Source organism: Bufo gargarizans, chromosome 5 (assembly GCF_014858855.1).
Source record: "Bufo gargarizans isolate SCDJY-AF-19 chromosome 5, ASM1485885v1, whole genome shotgun sequence".
NCBI classification, from domain to species: domain Eukaryota; kingdom Metazoa; phylum Chordata; class Amphibia; order Anura; family Bufonidae; genus Bufo; species Bufo gargarizans.
This window is the reverse complement of record NC_058084.1, coordinates 123,142,699-123,163,399: the sequence shown is the minus strand read 5'-3', so window position 1 is coordinate 123,163,399 and position 20,701 is coordinate 123,142,699. Positions and strand designations below refer to the sequence as shown.

The 20,701-nt window shown below is 41.0% G+C and overlaps 1 protein-coding gene across 1 annotated transcript in view; it reads right to left on the bottom strand.

Moving 5' to 3' along the window:
- Window positions 1-4,189: 4,189 nt before the first annotated feature.
- KLHL14 (kelch like family member 14) overlaps window positions 4,190-20,701 on the bottom strand; it is a 115,162-nt gene continuing 98,650 nt past the window's right edge. Inside the window, exons 4-9 of the mRNA XM_044295523.1 lie at window positions 15,712-15,801; window positions 14,764-14,842; window positions 11,881-12,071; window positions 7,512-7,670; window positions 6,422-6,579; window positions 4,190-4,479 (exon numbers count right to left, since the gene is read on the bottom strand). Of these exons, the coding sequence (XP_044151458.1) occupies window positions 4,339-4,479; window positions 6,422-6,579; window positions 7,512-7,670; window positions 11,881-12,071; window positions 14,764-14,842; window positions 15,712-15,801 (818 nt within the window). The 3' untranslated portion in view covers window positions 4,190-4,338. The remainder of the gene's footprint in view (window positions 4,480-6,421; window positions 6,580-7,511; window positions 7,671-11,880; window positions 12,072-14,763; window positions 14,843-15,711; window positions 15,802-20,701) is intronic.

Genomic DNA, 20,701 nt, shown 5'->3' with positions numbered 1-20,701 from the left:
GGTGCACGGAGAAAGGGCGCCGGACTAAAATTACTGCATGTCAGGCTTTTTAGTCCGGCGGCTTTCTCCGTGCACCGCCGTGCTGCGCCGGAGCTCCGCCCCCGTCCCCATTATAGTCAATGGGGACGGAGCGGCGGTCCGGCGGCACGGCGAAATAGCCGCAGGACGGATCCGACAGGGTTAACAGCCTGTCGGATCCGTCCTGCCGCAAGTGTGAAAGTAGCCTTACATAGATAGGGAAAGGAAAAAAATGTCAGTAACAGCATCAGTGTATCTTTTTTAATTGACAGAAGAATACCTTTGGCTACTTATGAAGTCAACAGGAACTAAAGTTCATGGTTTGATTCAGCCAATGTTTTTACACAAAGCAACTTTTAATGCAAAAATTCTGACTATCATTAGGGGGAAGCCTTATGCATACTATTTACACCTTGTATGCAGATGGACTTTGCCAGCAGCCAGAATGTTAAGCTTTTACATGGCTATAATGGTGTTTTGACCTCTAAGCACCTTATAAAGATACAGTAAGAAATTATTTAGCAGACAATATTGGACATAAAGCTACATGGAGTAAGAGATGGACAGTCCCTTTAAGCATCTGCTCTTTGCTAGGATTGGTTCTCACTTATGATGTGTACAAAAAAAATAATCCATCATATAAGACCAGCATATGGGTAACCAGCAAAATGATGCATGCCAAAAATGATAATAATGTACATGATTTATGGATTTCAGAAATTCTTTACACATATTTATCCTTAATATGCAGGTTAGTTTAACCCCCTAAAGTATGGACAAGAAGAGTGTGGATAGGTTGGGCAGCAGTGACCACAATAAAAAGGCAGATGTGAAGTGGTTCTGAGTCCAGATAAGATAGCAGTTTCTTCACATAAGTGACTGGTTCATTATGTGCTGAACCCGAGTCCTTAAGAAAATTTACAATACGATCTTCCCGGCACACAAATGAGTAAAATGAACACAGAGGTTGATTCAGTAGAATGCACGGCTGCCATTCAGATTACATCCTGATGTTGAACCTATTAATACTTCATGGTTGTCTGCCTATTAAATTATATTTTTCCTTCAACCTGTAAAATGTGAGTGCATGTAGAACCCTGTAGGTAAAACTGATTATACTCTGTAATTGTAAAAGGAAGAGTCCTTTGCACTTTTATGCACATAATAAAATGCAGTACATCAAGAACAGATGCCACTAGATCATTGTCTTAGATGAAAGTCAAAGGGAATTCAATAAGTGAGCAAAAGAACTCAAGAGCGTGGGCAAGGCTTCGGCAGCAACATATGGCAAAGGTCAGATAGACTTGAAATAAGTATTCCTCTGCATATAATATGTACTAGCATATATATATATATATATATATATATATATATATCTCAATGTGTATATATATATATATATATATATATATATACACACACATACATACATATAATGTGGGCTGCAATACACAGTATGAATTATAAAAGCAATTATGAGTTGTGCGCCTGTCCAATGTCCAATCTCTGAATCCTTCTAAATTAATATAATATAATTGCAAACCATATCAAAGATATCTGAAAATTGTACATCTGTGACCAACATTGTCTAATAGTAGTAGTATATCAATGGTATCAGTAATATATATTTTTTTATTCTTAAAGGGGTTTTCGGGGATTACTATGGTTTTTAGCATACATGCTTATGTAATTGCTTACTTCTCCATCTTCTCCAATCTCTTTCTTTTTCAATTTGGACTCTTCTGAACACTTTTTACCATGTAAACAAATCACTCTGGTTGTTACTATTTTGCATTTAGCACTTCCTGTTGCTGTATCCAACCAAACCCATGATGCACTTCTCCTTTGTCTGCCATAGCTTTAGCCCTGCCCCTAACAACACCCAGCTAGTGTATAGCTCCTCCCACCCAGCTAGTTACATAGACACTCCCCTATCACTGCCTTTGTTTCTGCTTTAACACGGCCACGGACAAAACATCACAGGAAATAAGAAAGAGCTGCATGGACATAGTCATGTGACCACAGCCAAGAAAGGAAGATAGGCGCAATGAAGGTAAAAGAAATACATTACAACCTTACAGCTACCTTCATAAATAATTGTTTTAAAGGATGTCGATACAAACCAGAAAACCTACTTATGAATCGTGCAGCAATGGGAATGAAGATTATCTACTCATGGCCTTGAAAGTTTACCGAAAAGATTAAAAGAATGCCCCAGTGCTAAAAAAGGAAAGAAATTTAAAAATTGTGAAAAAAGGCGAAACGTATACAATACGTCTGCATGGCACATGAATTTAAAGACTGGCAAACAGAGAATGCCTATGTCATGACTCATGACCCGTCCCCTCAGCCCCTGCAATAGGTATTATGGAGTAAGTTTTGTCCATAGTTTTGTTTAAAGCTAATATACACTGTATGTCTCAGCTCTCACCTTTGTTGCTTTCACGGAAGCACGGGCCCAGTCCAGACATGACTGTGTACAAACGTAATTCAAAGAAAAAACTTGTGGTCCAGCTTCCCATAAAAACTTGCAGCTTTATTAATAACAATAAAAAACTGTTATCCAAACACGAATCACATACAAGATCCACGATGTCAGGTATGTGACTCGTGTTTGGATAACAGTTTTTTATAAATGGGAACAAAGATTATCATGTTCTTGAAAGTATGGAAAATACATTGTTATTAATAAAGCTGCAAGTTTTTATGGGAAGTTGGACCACAGGTTTTTTCTTTGGATTACATTTATATTTCATATATGGACACCCACTATCTTCTACAGAAAATTCTGATCACAATAGCATAACTGTCGATCCTGTACTGCCATACATACCGTCCATATTATAAACTACCCTCATTGTCTCATCAGCAGATTTAGCCAAGACAATCCCTTTAGCAGAAACAGATGTGCAGCAGAAAATGATATTGCAATCATCCCTTGTGGCAATGTTTTAGTCTCAAAGAGCCAGGGACGGAATCATTGATATAAGAGGGATCACTTCTAATTGCAATTCTGTTTATTCTGCTGATTCCTTTGACGTGTGTCTCGTGGCAGTGGGAGTCTATGAGTGCTATGTCAGCGCTGTGCCTTTATGATGCTTTCAAAAGAGTGAACCTGCTTCCACCTACTGTATATGTCTAATACCAAATTGAAATTGCTGAGAGGTGCACCATAATCTCCATCTTCCTACATTCATATAATGGGTTGGTTGGGATATTAAAGACATTGGTGATGTTACTAGGATATTGGAGGGAGGGGGAAGGGGTTGATTGCTGTATTCCTCAACTATCACTGTGTCTCTTCAGCTGCTCTAGACTTCATTCTACTGAGAGGTTGGCCCATTATCATCAATTTCATGTTATCATATTATCATGTGGCATCTGGAAAAAGCTTAGCAGATACAGAATGACTGTAATGCTGCTGTCACTTCATTCTAGATATTGGCAGTGGTCAAATCAGTCAGAATCCCACTAAGTGGATAATGTTGCCATATTGTATAACAACAAAATACATACTATACTAATAACTGGGCTTATAAATACATTTAAAGATTTAATAAGACCACAGTTATTTCAATGTTGATGTAGATATGCCCTAAAAGTACTATGTAACATCCAGTGTATGTGCTAAAACATTCAGTTGACCTCAGTCCATGTGTCAGATGTGTCTCCTGCTACATATACAGTACATGTTATTATCATCGTATATCACTTATATAACACGTATGCACATATGTGATTGCCAATACAGTGTGGCACCTCACTTGGTGACACTGCCTACCTCTCACCTGGACATGCCGAGTTATAGCTCATAGGGATATCTACTCTTTGTTGCCTCTTCATGCATGAAATAACAAGAACTCTGAATTTAAATTGCTCAAGGAGGACATGTTTTATAGGATTCACAGGATCCTGTCTTAGACAATATGATTATTTTGTTGGAATACTCATTCTTTCTCACACTAAGAAGTCTTGTATGATATAGCAGTTACGTATCAGAACAGACATATAAAAACATACAGTTTATGCCTTCAGAATAATCACACATTTCAGTTGCCATACACATCGGGAATTCACATAGTCACGTGTACCAGGTGTTATTTGCAGAATTATATTACATTGGTACAGACAGACCGGTGCCCACTGCTGTATTATAAGTCTCCCTGTTTTTTAGCTTTGTCAGCTTCATAGCAAGTCCTAGTGTTGACCTTTAAGACATTGTTCATTTCTCTAATGCTTGGACAACCCTTTAAAAGGATGAAAAGGATTCTCAAAGAAAAAAGTCTTTTTAACGTTGAAGTGTCCTTCCCATTGTACCCTCTATTTGTTGTATGGGACGCAGGCTGGTAGAATGACAGTGGCACATGCCGGACCAGCAAGGGGCTCAGCAACATCTCCCTCCAATTCTGTCCAACTGGCTTTCTCAGGACTGTAGCAAATAGTTGATGACTTGTAGGCCCCCTAAAACAGAAAGGAACATTGCTAACACATCTGACGTTCGAAGCAAGACTTGAGACTCATGTATCATAAGTGGCCAGAAATTTGAGCCTTGTTGCACATGTCAACCAATCAGGGTTCAGCTTTTACTGGTTGTCATAGGCAACAACAGTTTGTTACACACCTTAAATGAAGCCTAGTTATGCCTACATATGATGTCATCTTTCGTTGAGAAATAATATCACACCCTTTATGGGGTTCTCCAGAAATAATGAGTTTATAGCAAGTGCCTGTAGCCTGCCCTTCTATATAGAAGATTCATACTTACCTGCTCCCAGCAGCTTTGGTTCTCCATGATGTCTATATTCCGGGCACCACAGTGTTGACATTCGGTGCATGATGGCCATAGTCACATGCTCTGCTGCAGCAAGTCACTGGCTTCAGTGGTGAGATACTGCTTGTGGCCACCTCACGGCTGAAGCCAGTTATTGGCTGCAGTGGAGAATGTGACCATGCCCATGCAGCACCAGATGTTAACACTATAGGAACTGGAACACGAACACTGTAGGGACTGCAGGCAGTGCAGAGAACTGGAGCGGCAGGGAGTAGGTAAGTATGAATCTTCTCTTTAGAAATGCAGGCTGCGGGCACTTGCTAAAAACGTATTATTCCCTGAGAATCCCTTGAAATATTTGGAGAGCGATTAGCTGTATTTCTGGCCTCTACTTACGGCGCTGGAGCTATACTAAAACAGCTGATGGATGGGGATGCAGGGAACAATGCCAATCAGATGATGACATATCCTGAGGATAAATTATCAATAAAAAAAACAGACACAACCCCTTTAAGTTAAACTATTAAAGGGGAACTGAGCAGGTTGATATATTGTTTTGTGGGAAAAGATTGTGTGTCATTCATTTACAGTATATCTCTGATTTGAAGGAGGCGGTTCTACTCAGTGACTGACAGCTATCTCTGTATGCAGGGAAGACTGAAACCATTGAATAGGAAGTCTCCTTGACTTCAATGCGTAGAATGAGCAGGGATATAAATGAATGAAGTACAAGTTATGGTGAATCTTCCCACAAAAAACGATGTTCTTCCTGCTCTATAACATGCTGCCTGCAGCTCAGAGGTTGAACATGACAGGTTCCCTTTCAGTATAATTACAGAGATTACACAGGTGTACAGTTGTTTGGTCAGTTATTTCCATCAGTTCTTGTGAGCCAAAGGCCTCATGCACACGGCCGTTGTTTTAGTCCGCATCCGAGCCGCAGTTTTGGTGGCTCGGATGCGGACCCATTCACTTCAATGGGGCCGCAAAAGATGCGGACAGCACTCCGTGTGCTTTCCACATCCGTTGCACTGTTCCGTGGTCCACTAAAAAAATATAACCTGTCCTATTCTTGTCCGCGCTTTTCGGACAAGAATAGGCAGTTATATTAAAGGCTGTCCGTGCCATTCAGCAAATTGCGGAACGTACATGGACGCCATCTGTGTTTTGCGGATCCGCTATATGCGGACCGCAAAAAACACAACGGTCGTGTGCATGTAGCCTAAATCTGGTGCAGGTCAAAAACACAGAACAGGTGCAGATCTTTTTATAATACCTTATCTCTGTGGAGGCTCCACAATAACTGATGGACATAAGTGACCAAATAACTGAAGTGTGAACTCAGCCTAAGTGCTGCATCAGTAGCTCACTCAGGTGCGGTGTGCCCCACATACATCAGTAGGGTGCCATTTTCCTATTTGAAAAAAACGTGCAAAAAATTTGATTTTTTTGTCAATTTGACGGTACGTCTACTTTTTTTTTTAACACTTTTGTATGTGTCTGATAAAGTGACACAGGAACATAAGAAATATGGTGTGTGGCCCGAACAATCTGCCTATTTTATTCTAACTATAAATATAAAAATTCATAGTTTATACTGTATATATATAGTCAGCAAATGTCTCAGCTTACCATACTCCAGCTGTAGCCTCCAACAAGATAAAACCGATCATCTAGTACTGCACATCCCGGGCCGCTGCGCCCCTCCAGAATGGGGGTCTGTAGAATATTCCACTGGTCTGCTTTTGGGTCGTAACACTCCACTAGCATGACATCCAGGTGAGAGAATCCTAAACAACAGCAAATCTCAGTTGGAAGACTGTTACAATAACCCAATGCAATGATGCTAAGAGCCACTGGTTTTACAGTGTCCTCTTGCTATAATTACCCAAATTTACCATTTACCCAATGGACGCTTCTATGGTCAACAGATGCCACATAATTCCTATACAGCGCCATTCATCGGAGGTTCTATACCTCTGACGGACTCTGCAAAATGCAGTGTTAATGTAAACAAAACATATCTTTAAAGGCAATCTGTCACAACGATTCTGGACTGTTAGCTGCAGTAATATATCAGTAGAACTGCAGATAAAGGGGTAGATTGGTAGTGACCATGTACTGTAGTGGTGGAACGGTAGGTGGTAGGAAAATAAAAAAATTGTGATCTGGAATCCGTATATGCAGTACTACTCATGTAATACTGAAGATAATCGTGCAGAATTGACATGAAAGACCCCCTTTAAATAATACTTTTGTTAAACAAAGGTGTCAATAATCCATAAAATAATAATAATAATGATGTATTCATCATTTGAATAGTTCTACTAGTTAGTACAAAGTCAGGCTTTTTTCATTAATGAGTCATAACAGTTAAAGACAAATCTGTTTTCGATGGATCCCAATGATTTATAATAGGATCCATCAAGTTTATTATGGATTCTTGCCATCAAAAACTGGAAATCCTGACAGCAATAGGCACAATGTAAGTGCAAACAAAGCTATGTTTGAATCAAGCGCATAATGTAGTATTTCACTTAACTTGTGTAGCAAAATTAACCATTCATAATGCTTGAAAATAAAATGTAATACTAAGTACGGTATAATGCACATATATTCTTCGAACTTATGGCACAGTCATATATTCATCTTTTTGAATATAATGATATTTAATACCAGTAAAACAGGCACACTATTAAACATAAATTATGTCACGACTGACCTTTTAAATGGTTTCCACCGATTGCATATAGACGATCAGTCATTACAGCTAAGGCATGAATTGCTCTCTTTGTGTTCATATCTTGCTTCCGAGCCCAAACATCCATGACCGGATCATAGCAATACAGCCACTGGACGTACTCACCGTTATGAACACCACCTATGAATGAACATGTCATTACTACACTTTTTACATCAGTCTAGTTGTGATATTACGTTAAATTTCCATTCATATGGGAACATACCGTACATTATTTTTGTATATTATTTATGTGTCGTCAAGCTAGGTTAAGGCTACACAGTGACTTTGGTCCTGTGACTTGGTGGCCAAAATATTTCATTGTGCCAATGCTTCTAAGGACTGTCTAAGTGTTCAAGCCAATTGCAACCCAAGATTCAAAAACTCCAAACCTGCTGGATTTTTTTAACGCAAAACTGCCAACATAAACCTTAAAGGGAACCTGTCATGTGGATATTTGATTATAATCTAACTAACTATATACAATCATTAACTACTAAAAAGTGCCTTAGATGTATTCACTTACTGGTGTGACAGATGGTTACCTCATAATATACACACAAAGATGCCACATGCTAATGAGCTGATTTGAGTCCAGTGTGATGTCATTGAGTCCAGCTTTTTTTTTTTAATTCAGAGCTATAGCCACTCCCCTGCCCACCTGCTGCTGATTCATATGGAAAATAACTGTCAATCAGCAGCAGGTAGGCGGGGAGAGTCAGGAGCTCATGAATATTCATGACTCATTATTATCAGCTGGAGATTTTCAATACAAGATGTTGGCAGATTGACTGGGTCAATTAAAGAAAGTTACCCAGCATTTTGCTAAGAGAATCAGTCACTTATTTATGTTGCCCTTAGTTAGGACCCCATAAAACTGGTGACAGGTTCCCTTTAAGGGCCAGTTCACATGACTGATTTTGAAAAACACTCTTACAAATCAGCACAGAATGCGCATGTTTTGTTGTGCAGTGTTTGACACACTTTTTTGATGCATCTCTTTTTTAATCAATGTGTGTTCACTTCAGTACAAAGCTGAATTTGTAAAAACAAAAAATGCATGGAAGAGCAGTTTTTCCAGCTTCCTATTCATTTCAATGGGAAATACAGAGCTTGATGCTGCTTCTTTTTTCCATGCTTCTTTTTTAAATGTGTTAAAGCAGGTACTGCTTCTCATTTTAAATGAATGGGAGGCTTTTTTTAGGTGAATTTTGGAACTGATTTTGAGGCAGAAACGCTCCAAAATTAGCAGCAAAAAACTCTGTGCGAACTGGCCCCAAAGGTGTTTTCTGACACTTTTTACCTGATGACCTATCCTTTAGATAAGTCATCAGTATCAGTGAGGGTGTAAATGTAATACATTTAAAATTAAAACAACTCTGCAAATTATCTTCATTAAGATGTCTTACTAATATATATATATATATATATATATATATATACACACAACTCCTATGCCACCTATGTGTCACCATGGCTACAGATAAAAACAAACCATGTATAGTCTGATGTTGCAGTCATACATCCTGCTATGACAGCAGGAGTAGAACCACTTTGTCAACCAACAGATTTGGTTCTGGACTACTCCTAGGGGCATTATCCTGGCATTTCCGTGGTTTTTGCCTGTTAATTCCTGTACTGGGATCTGGATTCGGCTGCAGGGGAACCATTTAAAATCCGGTATTTGGCCTCACCTGGATGTAAATCAGCCGAGCAGCACATGCTGGGAGGAAAATACCTGTTTTCCCAGACCAAACCTCTCACTGTGTCACACTACACAGGGTTTACTTATGGTCTGTAACAACCGATGCACATCGGTCTGCATATGAGGCTATTTTTAATTAAGAATACTTGCAAAATTACTTCATTTTTTTTTTTAACATACAGCCATTCAGTGTGTGAGTCAGAGGCAGGGGACAGATGGTAGGTTCTATAGCTGCGATGGCTAACCTCCATCACTCCAGCGGTGGTAAAACTACAACTCCCAAGATCAGTGGCGTAACTAGAGTGTTATGGGCCCCAGTGCAAACTTTGGATCGCCCCCCCCCCCCCCATTTTTACAAAGAGGCGGCAGATTTTCTTTACACTACGCCCAATGCATGGCTACACTAACCCAGTCCTAACTAATAAAATGTGGTCCCACCTCATCCAGGGTGTCGCTGGCATCGGCGTGATGTCTACTGGATCCAAAACAAGGTCCCTGTGGGGAGAAAAAAAGATTAATCACAAAAGGAAAGGATGGTGACTGCCCCTGTGAAATTACCGGCAGGGGGCGCTGTGCTGGCCTGTAAGACTGAGCCATGCCAATGTATAGCAGGGTAATCTAGGGCATTTCCCCTAAGTGCTACCACACAGTACTAATGCCTACATTGTGACCACTCACAATACTAATGCCCACCTCGTGGCCCTCACAGTAATTAAGCCCACCTTGTGGTCCCTTCAAAAATAGTTATGTCCTCCTTGTGGCCCCTCACAGCAGTTATGCCCAGCTTTGTTCCTGTCACAGTAGTTATGCCCAGTTTTATGCCACCTCGCTGTAGTTATGCTCAGATATGTGCCTCCCTCAGAGTAGTTATGCCAGATTATGTGCCCCTCACAGTAGTTATGCCCAGATATGTGCCTCCCTCACAGTAGTTATGCCAGATTATGTGCCCCTCACAGTAGTTATGCCAGATTATGTGCCCCTCACAGTAGTTATGCCCAAATATGTGCCTCCCTCACAGTAGTTATGCCAGATTATGTGCCCCTAACAGTAGTTATGCCAGATTATGTGCCCCTCATAGTAGTTATGCCCAGATATGTGCCTCCCTCACAGTAGTTATGCCCAGATATGTGCCTCCCTCACAGTAGTTATGCCAGATTATGTGCCCCTCACAGTTGTTATGACAGATTATGTGCCCCTCACAGTAGTTATGACAGATTATTTGCCCCTCACAGTAGTTATGACAGATTATTTACCCCTCACAGTAGATATGCCCAGATATGTGCCACTTCACAGTAGTTATGACAGATTATGTGAGCCCTCACAGTAGTTATGCCAGATTATATGCTCCTCACAGTAGATATGCCCAAATATGTTCCCCCCTCACAGTGGTTATGCCAGATTATGTGCCCCCTCACAGTGGTTATGGCCCTATATGTGCCCCCTTACAGTAGTTATGGCCAGATATGTGCACCCTCACAGTTGTTATGGCCAGATAGGTGCCCCCTCACTGTAGTTATGTCAGATATGTGCCCCATCATAGTAGTTATGCCAGATATGTGCCCCCTCAAAGTAGTTATGCCCACAGCCCCCTCACAGTAGATGTTGCCCCCAGTCTGCAGCTTTATAAAAAAAAAACAAAAAAAAACATACTTACCTCTTTCCCTGATGACGCGTTCCCACACTCACACCCACACTGCTGGCTGTGCTGGAGGCTGATTCCAGGGCCTTCAGCGCTTCTCCCACAGCCAGCAGCACGATGTGCGGCCAGCAGGGGGAGCGCTCAGAAGAACAGTGAAGCAGGGAGCGGAGAGCGCTACCTGCTTCACTCTGGAGACGAGAGCCCGGCAGTGACAAGAACTGCCGGGTGAGTGAGTGAGTACGTGCGCCCCCCATCATCCTTCCTTACCGCTGCGCTCCCCCTGCCTCTGCTCCCAGGGCGCATATTACACACATTTGAAAAGCGCTCTGACAGGGCCCTGCATTGTCACTGTACTTCATGCCGGGACCCATCAAATTGCTCCCATTACAAGTGAGTGCAGCTAGCCTCCTCCCCCCGCCGATCGCACCCTCTGAGACTGCGATAGTTACGCCCCTGCCCAAGATGTACACTTGCTTGGCTGTTCTCAGAACTCCACAGAAATGAATGGAGCATGCTGGGAGTCGTAATTTCACCACACCTGGAGTGCCAGAGTTTAGCCATGACTGGTCCATGGCTTCAGGATCACACTATATAAGGTTGTTTGTAGTCTGTAACCATGGGGGCTCATAGTTTAGCATAGTAAGTTGTAGACATATAGGAACACGGGAGGACATTTTAAATGAAGACTATTTGCAAAGTTGCTTTGTTTTTAACTGCATCTGTATTATTATAGCACTGCACATGCATGTTATTTGTGCATAAAGCTGGTCACAAGCATCATTAATATATTTTTATATTCTATGTATCTAGTGTTTTCGAGAATAAAATGCAAATCAATCAAACAATGCAATGCTAATAAATCATAGCTATAATCTTGTTGGTACTGACAATAAATTGGATTACAAATTGCTGATACAAGTGAAATGGAGAACCAGTTCTCCTGGGATTATTAGTAATTAGATCATCACATACAACCGATTGTACCCAGTTCATTACATCCATCATACCTGATATGTATATCTTCCCATTGTGCACGGCCCCTGCATGAGCGGCCAATGGCTGGGGTAAAGGGGACACATAGCACCACTCATTTGTCTCAAGGTTGTAGCATTCAACACTAGACAAGTAACCAGTTTCATTTCTTCCTCCAATGACGTACAGATGCTTATCTAATCGACAGGCATAGAAACTGGCCCTCCTAGAAAAAACGGAAATAATGATCAGAAAATGCAGCCAGGCTTGTACATTGACGTTGTATTGCATAGTAATGGGACGTTCGTAAACACAGTTTATTACAGGCGTAACATGTTTTCGCTGCCTGAGGTACAATTCTGCACTTTGCCAAAGACTAAATGACAAAGGGAAAGTTAAAGAAGATATCTTAACAATTATAAATTATCTTGACATTCACTATCCTTATGGTCCTTCAAGGGTCATTGTTTCCAATTTACCAAAAGAGGCACATCATCAAAAATTTCTTCAATTAGCTTTCTTTTTTCCCTTCCAGTTAAGTTGTAAAAAAGCAGAACATTTTTGTTTGTGGACGGACGTGAAAGTTCCAGATATAGGTGATTTTTTTCTTCTTATATTTCTTTTTACAGTTTTTTTCTCTGTCTATTATTAGATCATTGCAGGAATAATAATATATTAATAAATAATAATAATAGGTAACCATCAAAATGCACACACTACTACATATTTATTTGAAACATAAAATACAAAGAAACCTCCTCACCTATTTGATTCCCCTACCAATCCAGTACAGATGCTTCAGCGATTCCTCCTCCCAGCACGGGACCACTGCAGTCACTTTCAGGGGTCATGTGCTGGACTACTGCCATCCTACGTAGCTATCATCACTGAGTGGTGGTGCTAGTAATGGGACTGCCAGAATGTCTGCAGTGTATTGGCAGAGGATTGGAGAAGTCAGTAGGTTTTTGGTTGTTAATTTATAACATTTACTACTGTTTTGATTATTTTTCCCCAAAGGTAGGATAACCCCTTTAAGGTTCTCCTAATCCAAACCCATTTTAAAGTGTGTTTCCACCTTTCCACTGTTTCATATTGTTAATGCTGTTTTTAGGTGAGGGATTCTGTGCTAATTAATTACCTAACTCAAATATTCCCAGTATAGACATGATACCATGTTTACTGCCTCCACCCACCACTAGAGGGTGTTTAGGAGCTTATTGCATATAGTGTTAAAGGGTATCTGTCAGCAGTTTTCTCAGTGCAAACCTGATGACAGACGTCAGGTGGGGCAAGGGAATGGAGGTCATACATAAATTTTAAATCAATGGAGTACTGTAGAAATTAACTTTAAATGCCACAGGTGTCCCTCGCTCAGGTACACTAGGAACTGGTCCAGAATACTGCAGGGCTTCAGACTCAGTGCATGATCAGCTTCACAGCCCGTCTCCTCTGCTGCGAGTGACGGCTGTAGCTGTCTTCTGGTTGGATGCTACAGCTGTCACTCTCAGCAGAGGGGAGGGTCTGCGGAGCTGGTCATGCACTTAGCCTGAAGCACTGAAACAATGTAGACCCGCCCCTGGCACACTTGTGGGAACATCAATTTCAAAGCAAATTTTTTAAGCATTTTGGTGATTAAAAGCAAGGAGCAAAGCATGTATTACCTAGTTACCTCCTGTCCCCTAACCATACCTTTGTCTGTCAGCAGTTTTGTATAACAGTATGAACTTACTCATACGTTCCCTCCAGTAGTGACATCAGTCACTAAGAATCTATTTCTGTAAGGGCTCATTGAGACGGCCTTATGCTGTCCGTAAAAAATGCAGATCTGTTTTTTTGCGGATTAGATGCTGTCCCATTCACTTCTATGGGGCCCTTCTCTTCCATTGCACGGCTCATCCCAAAAATGAAACATGTCCCTAATGAAATCTATGGATCAGCAAAAAAATGGAATGCAATCCGTTTTTTTGCGGACAGGCTGAACTGTCCGCCAAAAAACGGATCTGCATTTTTGAGAAAAGCATACGGCCGTCGGAATGAGCCCTAAAGCTGAGGCTACATTCACATCTCCATTTAAACATTATGGTATTCTGCTCGGAGGAATAGACTACCGAAATTAGTGTATCCAGCATAGCCGCACACTGCCAGACACTGCCGGATACTCATTGACTATAATGGGATCTGATGAGGAATCAGCGGGTTTCTGGCATAAATGACGGCTTTCTCTGCCAGAACAGATTACCAGTATGCTTAAACAGAGATATTAATGCATCATCTTATGGGAACTTTATACCATCTATTGGTTGTCTAAGTTTAAGTTTAGTTTAAAACAGAATTTTACGCCAGAACTGTGGAGCAATTTTGGCATTACATTTAGCATATTAGATCACTCCCCTTTCCTGTGAAGCCACTGATAATTTCTCAAAGCCTAGACACACCAAACTGGTACAAATAACTCCAGAATCTAGGTGATACGAACGCAGTATGAAATCCCCCTCTTCTCAGCAGACGCATACTGTAAATCCCCTACTCCAACTATGATATCAACTTAACTTGCTGACTAAAGATTAAAGTAATGATATCGGAGGGCTTCATTTACAATATTTCTGCAAGAAAATGAACCACATCTAAAGGCCAATAGCTAAAGAGTGACAATTATTTATCTGGGCTAGAAAGATGATCAGAAACGCCACTTCTGTCCACCAAAGTCCCCAAAAGGGAACTTACAGAGAAAGGTAATGGTGCATGTGTCAAAAATGGCTAATAAATTAACCAGATGGTCACGGAATGCAACAAAAAATGTGTGCACGGAGTAGAATAAAAATTGTAGAAATCGTGTAAGAGGATTCCTTTACTGACAGAAACAGCATATTGGATTTGGAGGGTCAAGAATAGTTCCATAGAATGAAGCATGTCCTTACCTTTCCTGCATAGGTGGGAGCTGTATCCAACTGTTAAATCGTGGGTCATAGCGGCTGACAAAATTTGTACTATGTTTGCCTGCAAGAGAACGGATTTATTTTCACTTTATATTGTCAAAATAGTTTTTTCGCTCCTTCAAATTTGCTATGAGAAATGGCACCAGCAAGTAATAGTTAAATAACTATGGGACTGGTGTGCCTGCCTATCTACTGTACATGAGCATACATACACACTATTGTTTCTGCCTTCTACAAGGTCATTCCGTTTTCCCCATCTCTTCTCATGTTCTGCCTTCTATTGCATCTTTCCCTTTCCACTCAGTCTAAAGTGCTTGAAGTGCTCATATTTCTTTTGGCTTTTTTTCCTCTCTCTCTGAGTCAACACTTTTAAATATTAATGTATTTTGCACTTTCAGAATTACTCAGCCCAGCATTAGGATGCACTGCAATTTAACATGGTCTGGTAACTTTTTCATGTATTTGGACGGATTTCATTTATTAAAGTAAGATTATTTAAATGTAATATCTTGGGCTGATGTTTCCCCGTATTGCCATCATTTTAGATTATACAAGGAGAGTAGATGAATAAAATATCACTGCATGGTTTAGCAATGGTGCAACATTATGTTTAACCCTGTAGGATGAATATACCACAGATGGAGGACAACCCGCATGATCAAGCAATGGCTTGAATACTGCTTGAGTGTGAGGCAGTCCACTGCTTACAGCTTGTACCAAAGCAATAACGAGGAACAGGCACCTTCTCCCAATACTAAGCCACTAGTCTGCTATATGAGTGAGATGGTGCCAGGAGGAACCAACATCTGTGCATGGTTGTTGCATGGGTTTTTTTCTATGTTATGATAGTTTCTCCCCTTGAAAAGAAAGCAATTCATTTTTTTTAGCAATTTTCAGTCTCATACATACATAAGGTATCTTACAACTTACCATTAGGATTCCATTGGTCTTCTCCTCCTAACACAAACAAGAAGTTTTCCACTTCAACCACGCAATGGTGGGCACTGTTGTATGGCATGACTGAAAGACACATGATAACGTTTGTAAGCAAACTTTTCCATGACATACAACTAAGGGCATGTCCATATGGAGTTTTTTTGCAAGCTGATTTGACGCCAAAAAGCCACTGATTGCTGCATGGACTCCGCCTTCCATTTTTTTCAATGGGAGACTGTGTTGCTGTTTATGTGTCCATGGTTTATTACCACATATGAAGAAAGGAAATGTCCTCTCTCACTGCAGTCATGGCCATAAACTGTGAGCCACCCCTCCTGAGGACAATGGAAAGGGGTTTCCGCACATGGCATTTTTCGGTGCGGGATCCGCGCCAAATACAGACTGCAAAAAACTGTGTGTGGACAGACCCTAAAGGCTTCGATTCTTTTTACTGCAGTATATTTCTAGAGGCTCTTATCCTACACACCTGGGATGTTGCATTCACAAGAATGGAAAGTTTACAATGATCGCCCAAACAATAAGGTAAGATATGAGAAACCACTATTCATTTTTAGCTTATTTGTTCTTTTTGTAATTTTTGCATATTTCTTCTGTTAATTTACAAAATCAGACAGCTCCTGCTGCCTAGCTCCGATTACATTGATCATCTAATAAAGTGACTAGATTACATCATCAACAGCTCTCGTGAGGTCATAAACGTGCTAAGAAATGAACATCCAGTCATTCAGTTGCACTAGGTCTATTCATTGTCACTTTGTTTTCCACAGTTACGATAATATGTGCTAAGGTGAGTACGTTTATAGACTTTATTACACCATTTCTTTGTCGAGCGATGTCATGTAGGGAGCAGGGAGGTACATGGATATTTTCACAAACTGAATTTTGTTACTTTACACGTGATAATTGTAATACACTGCCGGTCCCAAAAATAAGTCGCCACCTGGATTTAACTAAGCAAATAGTTATGAGCCTCCTATTGGATAATTACTGCATGGGCGATTATCTTTTAGCTGGCAATAAGTTATTTAACCCCAACTGGTGCAATGAGTTGCCTCTCGTTTCTTAAACAACCATGTCGAAAGACACATCTCGTGGTCGTGGAAAAGATGTTAGTCTGTTTGAGAAGGGTCAAATCATTGGCATGCATCAAGCAGAGAAAACATCTAAGGAGATTGCAGAAACTACTAAAATCAGGTTAAGAACTGTCCAACGCATTATTAAAAACTGGAAGGATAGTAGGGACCCATCGTATTCGAGGAAGAAATGTGGCAGGAAGAATAATACTGAATGATCGTGATCGGCGATCACTTAAACGTTTGGTGAAATTAAATTGAAGAAAAACAACAGTAGAACTCAGGGCTATGTTTAATAGTGAAAGTAAGAGAATTTCCACACGCACAATGCGAAAGGAACTCAAGGGATTGGGACTGAACAGCTGTGTAGCCGTAAGAAAACCACTTATCAGTGAGAAAAACCTGAAAAAAAGGCTTTAATTTGCTAGGGGAGCATAAAGATTGGACTCTGGAGCAATGGAAGAAGTGATGAGTCCAGATTTACCCTGTTCCAGAGTGATGGGCGCATCAGGGTAAGAAGAGAGTCATATGAAGTGATGCACCCATCATGCCTAGTGCCTACTGTACAAGCCTGTGGGGGCAGTACTGTGATCTGGTGTTGCTGCAGTTGCTCAGGTCTAGGTTCAGCAACAGTATGTGCTCCAAGAATGAGGGCAGTTGACTACCTGAACATACTGAATGACCAGGTTATTCCATCAATGGATTTGTTCTTCCCTGATGGCACGGGCATATTCCAAGATGACAATGCCAGGATTCATCGGGCTCAAATTGTGAAAGAGTGGTTCAGGGAGCATGAGACATCATTTTCACACATGGATTGGCCACCACAGTGTCCAGACCTTTACCCCATTGAGAATCTTTGGGATGTGCTGGAGAAGGCTTTGCGCAGCAGTCAGACTCTACCATCATCAATGCAAGATCTTGGTGAAAAATTAATGCAACACTGGATGGAAATAAATCTTGGGACATTGCAGAAGCTTATCGAAACAATGCCACAGCGAATGCGTGCCGTAATCAAAGCTAAAGGCGGTCCAACGAAATATTTTTGGTGGCAACTTTTTGGGGTCCTCCTCTGTCTTCCCGAACATAAAAGGCAGGGGCCTATGAGGGAAGGAGAAGGAACTGTCTGCCTGCCTAAGTCATGTGCCTAGCATGCCTGCCTGGATTATCTCCTGCCCTGTGGTCTAGAGTCTGTAGAACTGGACTAGATTAGTCAAGTACACTAGTCAGCTCAGTTTGCCCCCCAGTAATATGAACGGTTAGGACTGCACCTAACATCAAATCTGTACTCGGAGCGTTATCATTGTGTCATCTGTGGTGTTAGGCTACTCTCAGACTTCCGTTGAGAAAGTTTAGTCCTCATGCATTCTGAATGGAAAGAGATCCATTCAGGATGCATCAGGATGTCTTCCGTTCCATCAGTTTTCTGTTTTGTGACATGTCACAAAACCGTTGCAAGCTGTGGTTTTGTGTCTGGTAATAAAAACGGATCTGTCACTGAAAACAATGTAAGTCAATGGTGACCGATTGACTTTTAATGTACTTAGTGACGGATCAGTTTTTTACGTTTTGATTTCACACAACCGCATCCTAACGGAACGGATGCATCCTGATGTGCAAAATCAAAACGGATCCATTTAATTCCGGTATTGAGATCCTCTGCTGGATCTCAATACCAGAATTAACAACGCAAGTATGAAAGTAGCCTTACATAGGACTGCAGGTGACATATACTACAAACTATAATATTTACTCAGAGTTTTCACTGTGTCATTCATCTGTGATGTTACATAGGACTGCAGATGGCATTAACTACAAACTATATTATCTGTACTCAGAGAGTTATCACTGTCTTATCTGAAGTTTGATTATCATGCTTGTCGATCCTCTGCATGGTTTTAAAGGAACGAAATTAAGGAGATGTTACCTAGCGGTGAGTGCCGTGGATTTTTCTACTTCTTTTAGGGGGTTATCTGAAGTGTTACATAGGATTACACTTCAGACTCTGGTGCCTGAGTTCCGGAAGCTGGCCCTTTGAAGGCAACCACAATGCTGACGTGACCCTGAGTGAAAATGAGTTTTGCACCCCTACCTTAGTGCCTGAAGGGGCATAAAGTCTTTGTTCCAAAATAGCTGACACTGGTGACAATAAATGGCTTGTAATATTTTGGGAACTCCATTTACAGGTTTTATATAGGGGACTAGATGCTGCTCTAGTGTGAGTTTGCAGGAAACCAGTTAAACTAGTATGCTTTTGAAGTGTGGGAGCAAACGAAGTAATTATGAAATGAAAAGCATGTAAACACAAAAAATGATTAGTCCGCTTCTCTCTTGATTGAAGAAGACCTACAGAAGGACCAGGGCTGAGCGTGATGATGTCACCATGCACGCCCAGCATGATCACGTGAGACAACTCCAGCCACCATTTTAGGAAAAATGATTCGTTACCACAAAGCGCGAAATAATTCAGCTTCTTTTGGAATCAAATTTTTCAAAAATTTTGACTGAATTTCATTTCAGATGCTTTGCTTCACTCAACTCTAATTAGGCCTCTTTCACACGGGCATCGCGGGTCAGGGCTGCATGCGATGCGGGTGCGTTCAGGGAAAATCGTGCGAGTAGGCACGCAATTTCAGTCAGTTTTGACTGCGATTGCGTTCTATTGTTCAGTTTTTTCCACGCAAGTGCAATGCATTTTGCACGCACGTGATAAAAACTGAACGTGGTACCCAGACCCAAACTTCTTCACTTAAGTTTGGGGTTGGGTTAGGTGTTGTGTAGATGTTATTATTTTCCCTTATAACATGGTTATAATGGAAAATAATAGCATTCTTTAATACAGAATGCTTAGTAAAATGTTGCTTGAGGGGTTAAAAAAGAAAAAAAAAGAAACTAACCTCATCCACTTGATCGCGCAGCCGGCATCGCCTTCTTTCTTCTTCTTTGAGGACCTGCAAAAGGACCTTTGATGACGTAATTGCGCTCACCACGTGGTGAGCGCGAAGACGTCATCGCAGGTCCTGCTGAATGAACATAGAAGATCCACTTGGTGAGCGCAATTACGTCATCAAAGGTCCTTTTGCAGGTCCTCAAAGAAGAAGAAAGAAGACGATGCCGGCTGCGCGATCAAGTGGATTAGGTGAGTTCATTTTTTTTTTTTTTTAACTCCTCAAGCAACATTTTAGTAAGCATTCTGTATTAAGAATGCTATTATTTTCCTTTATAACCATTTTATAAGGGAAAATAATACAGTAAATTGACTTTTATCAATTTACTAACATCATCTCTTTTTTTTCACACAGACCCATTCATTTCAATGGGGCCTGCTTTGCGTGAAACACGCAGAATATAGAACATGCTGCGATTTTCACGCAACGCACAAGTAATGAGTGAAAATCACCGCTCATGTGCACAGCCCCATTGAAGTGAATGGGTCCGGATTCTGTGCGGGTGCAATGCGTTCACCTCACGCATTGCCCCCGCGTGGAATTCTCGCCCGTGTGAAAGGGGCCTTAGAATCAAACATATGACCTCAGTGCTGCAGACCAACAGCACAAATCACTAAGTGACCAAGCCAAATAGTCTAGACATTATAATAACAGTGTAATGACACAGTGCCACTGTTGTCCACAGGCTACTTCTGGTATTGCAACTCAGCTCTATTCACTTGAATGGGACTCCATTACAACACCAAATACTGCCCATGGATGAGTGATATTGTCGATGGATGAAAGTAGCCATGTTTTTCTAATGTTATACAGCTCCTTTAAGAATCTTCTACTCCATATGCTGCTGGTCTTGTTTAAGCTACAGAGGTATATGTCAATTTTTGCTAGATGGGGAAAGTCTTTAGAGAATGACCCCATTCTGTTGCTTTGGAAAACGTTCCT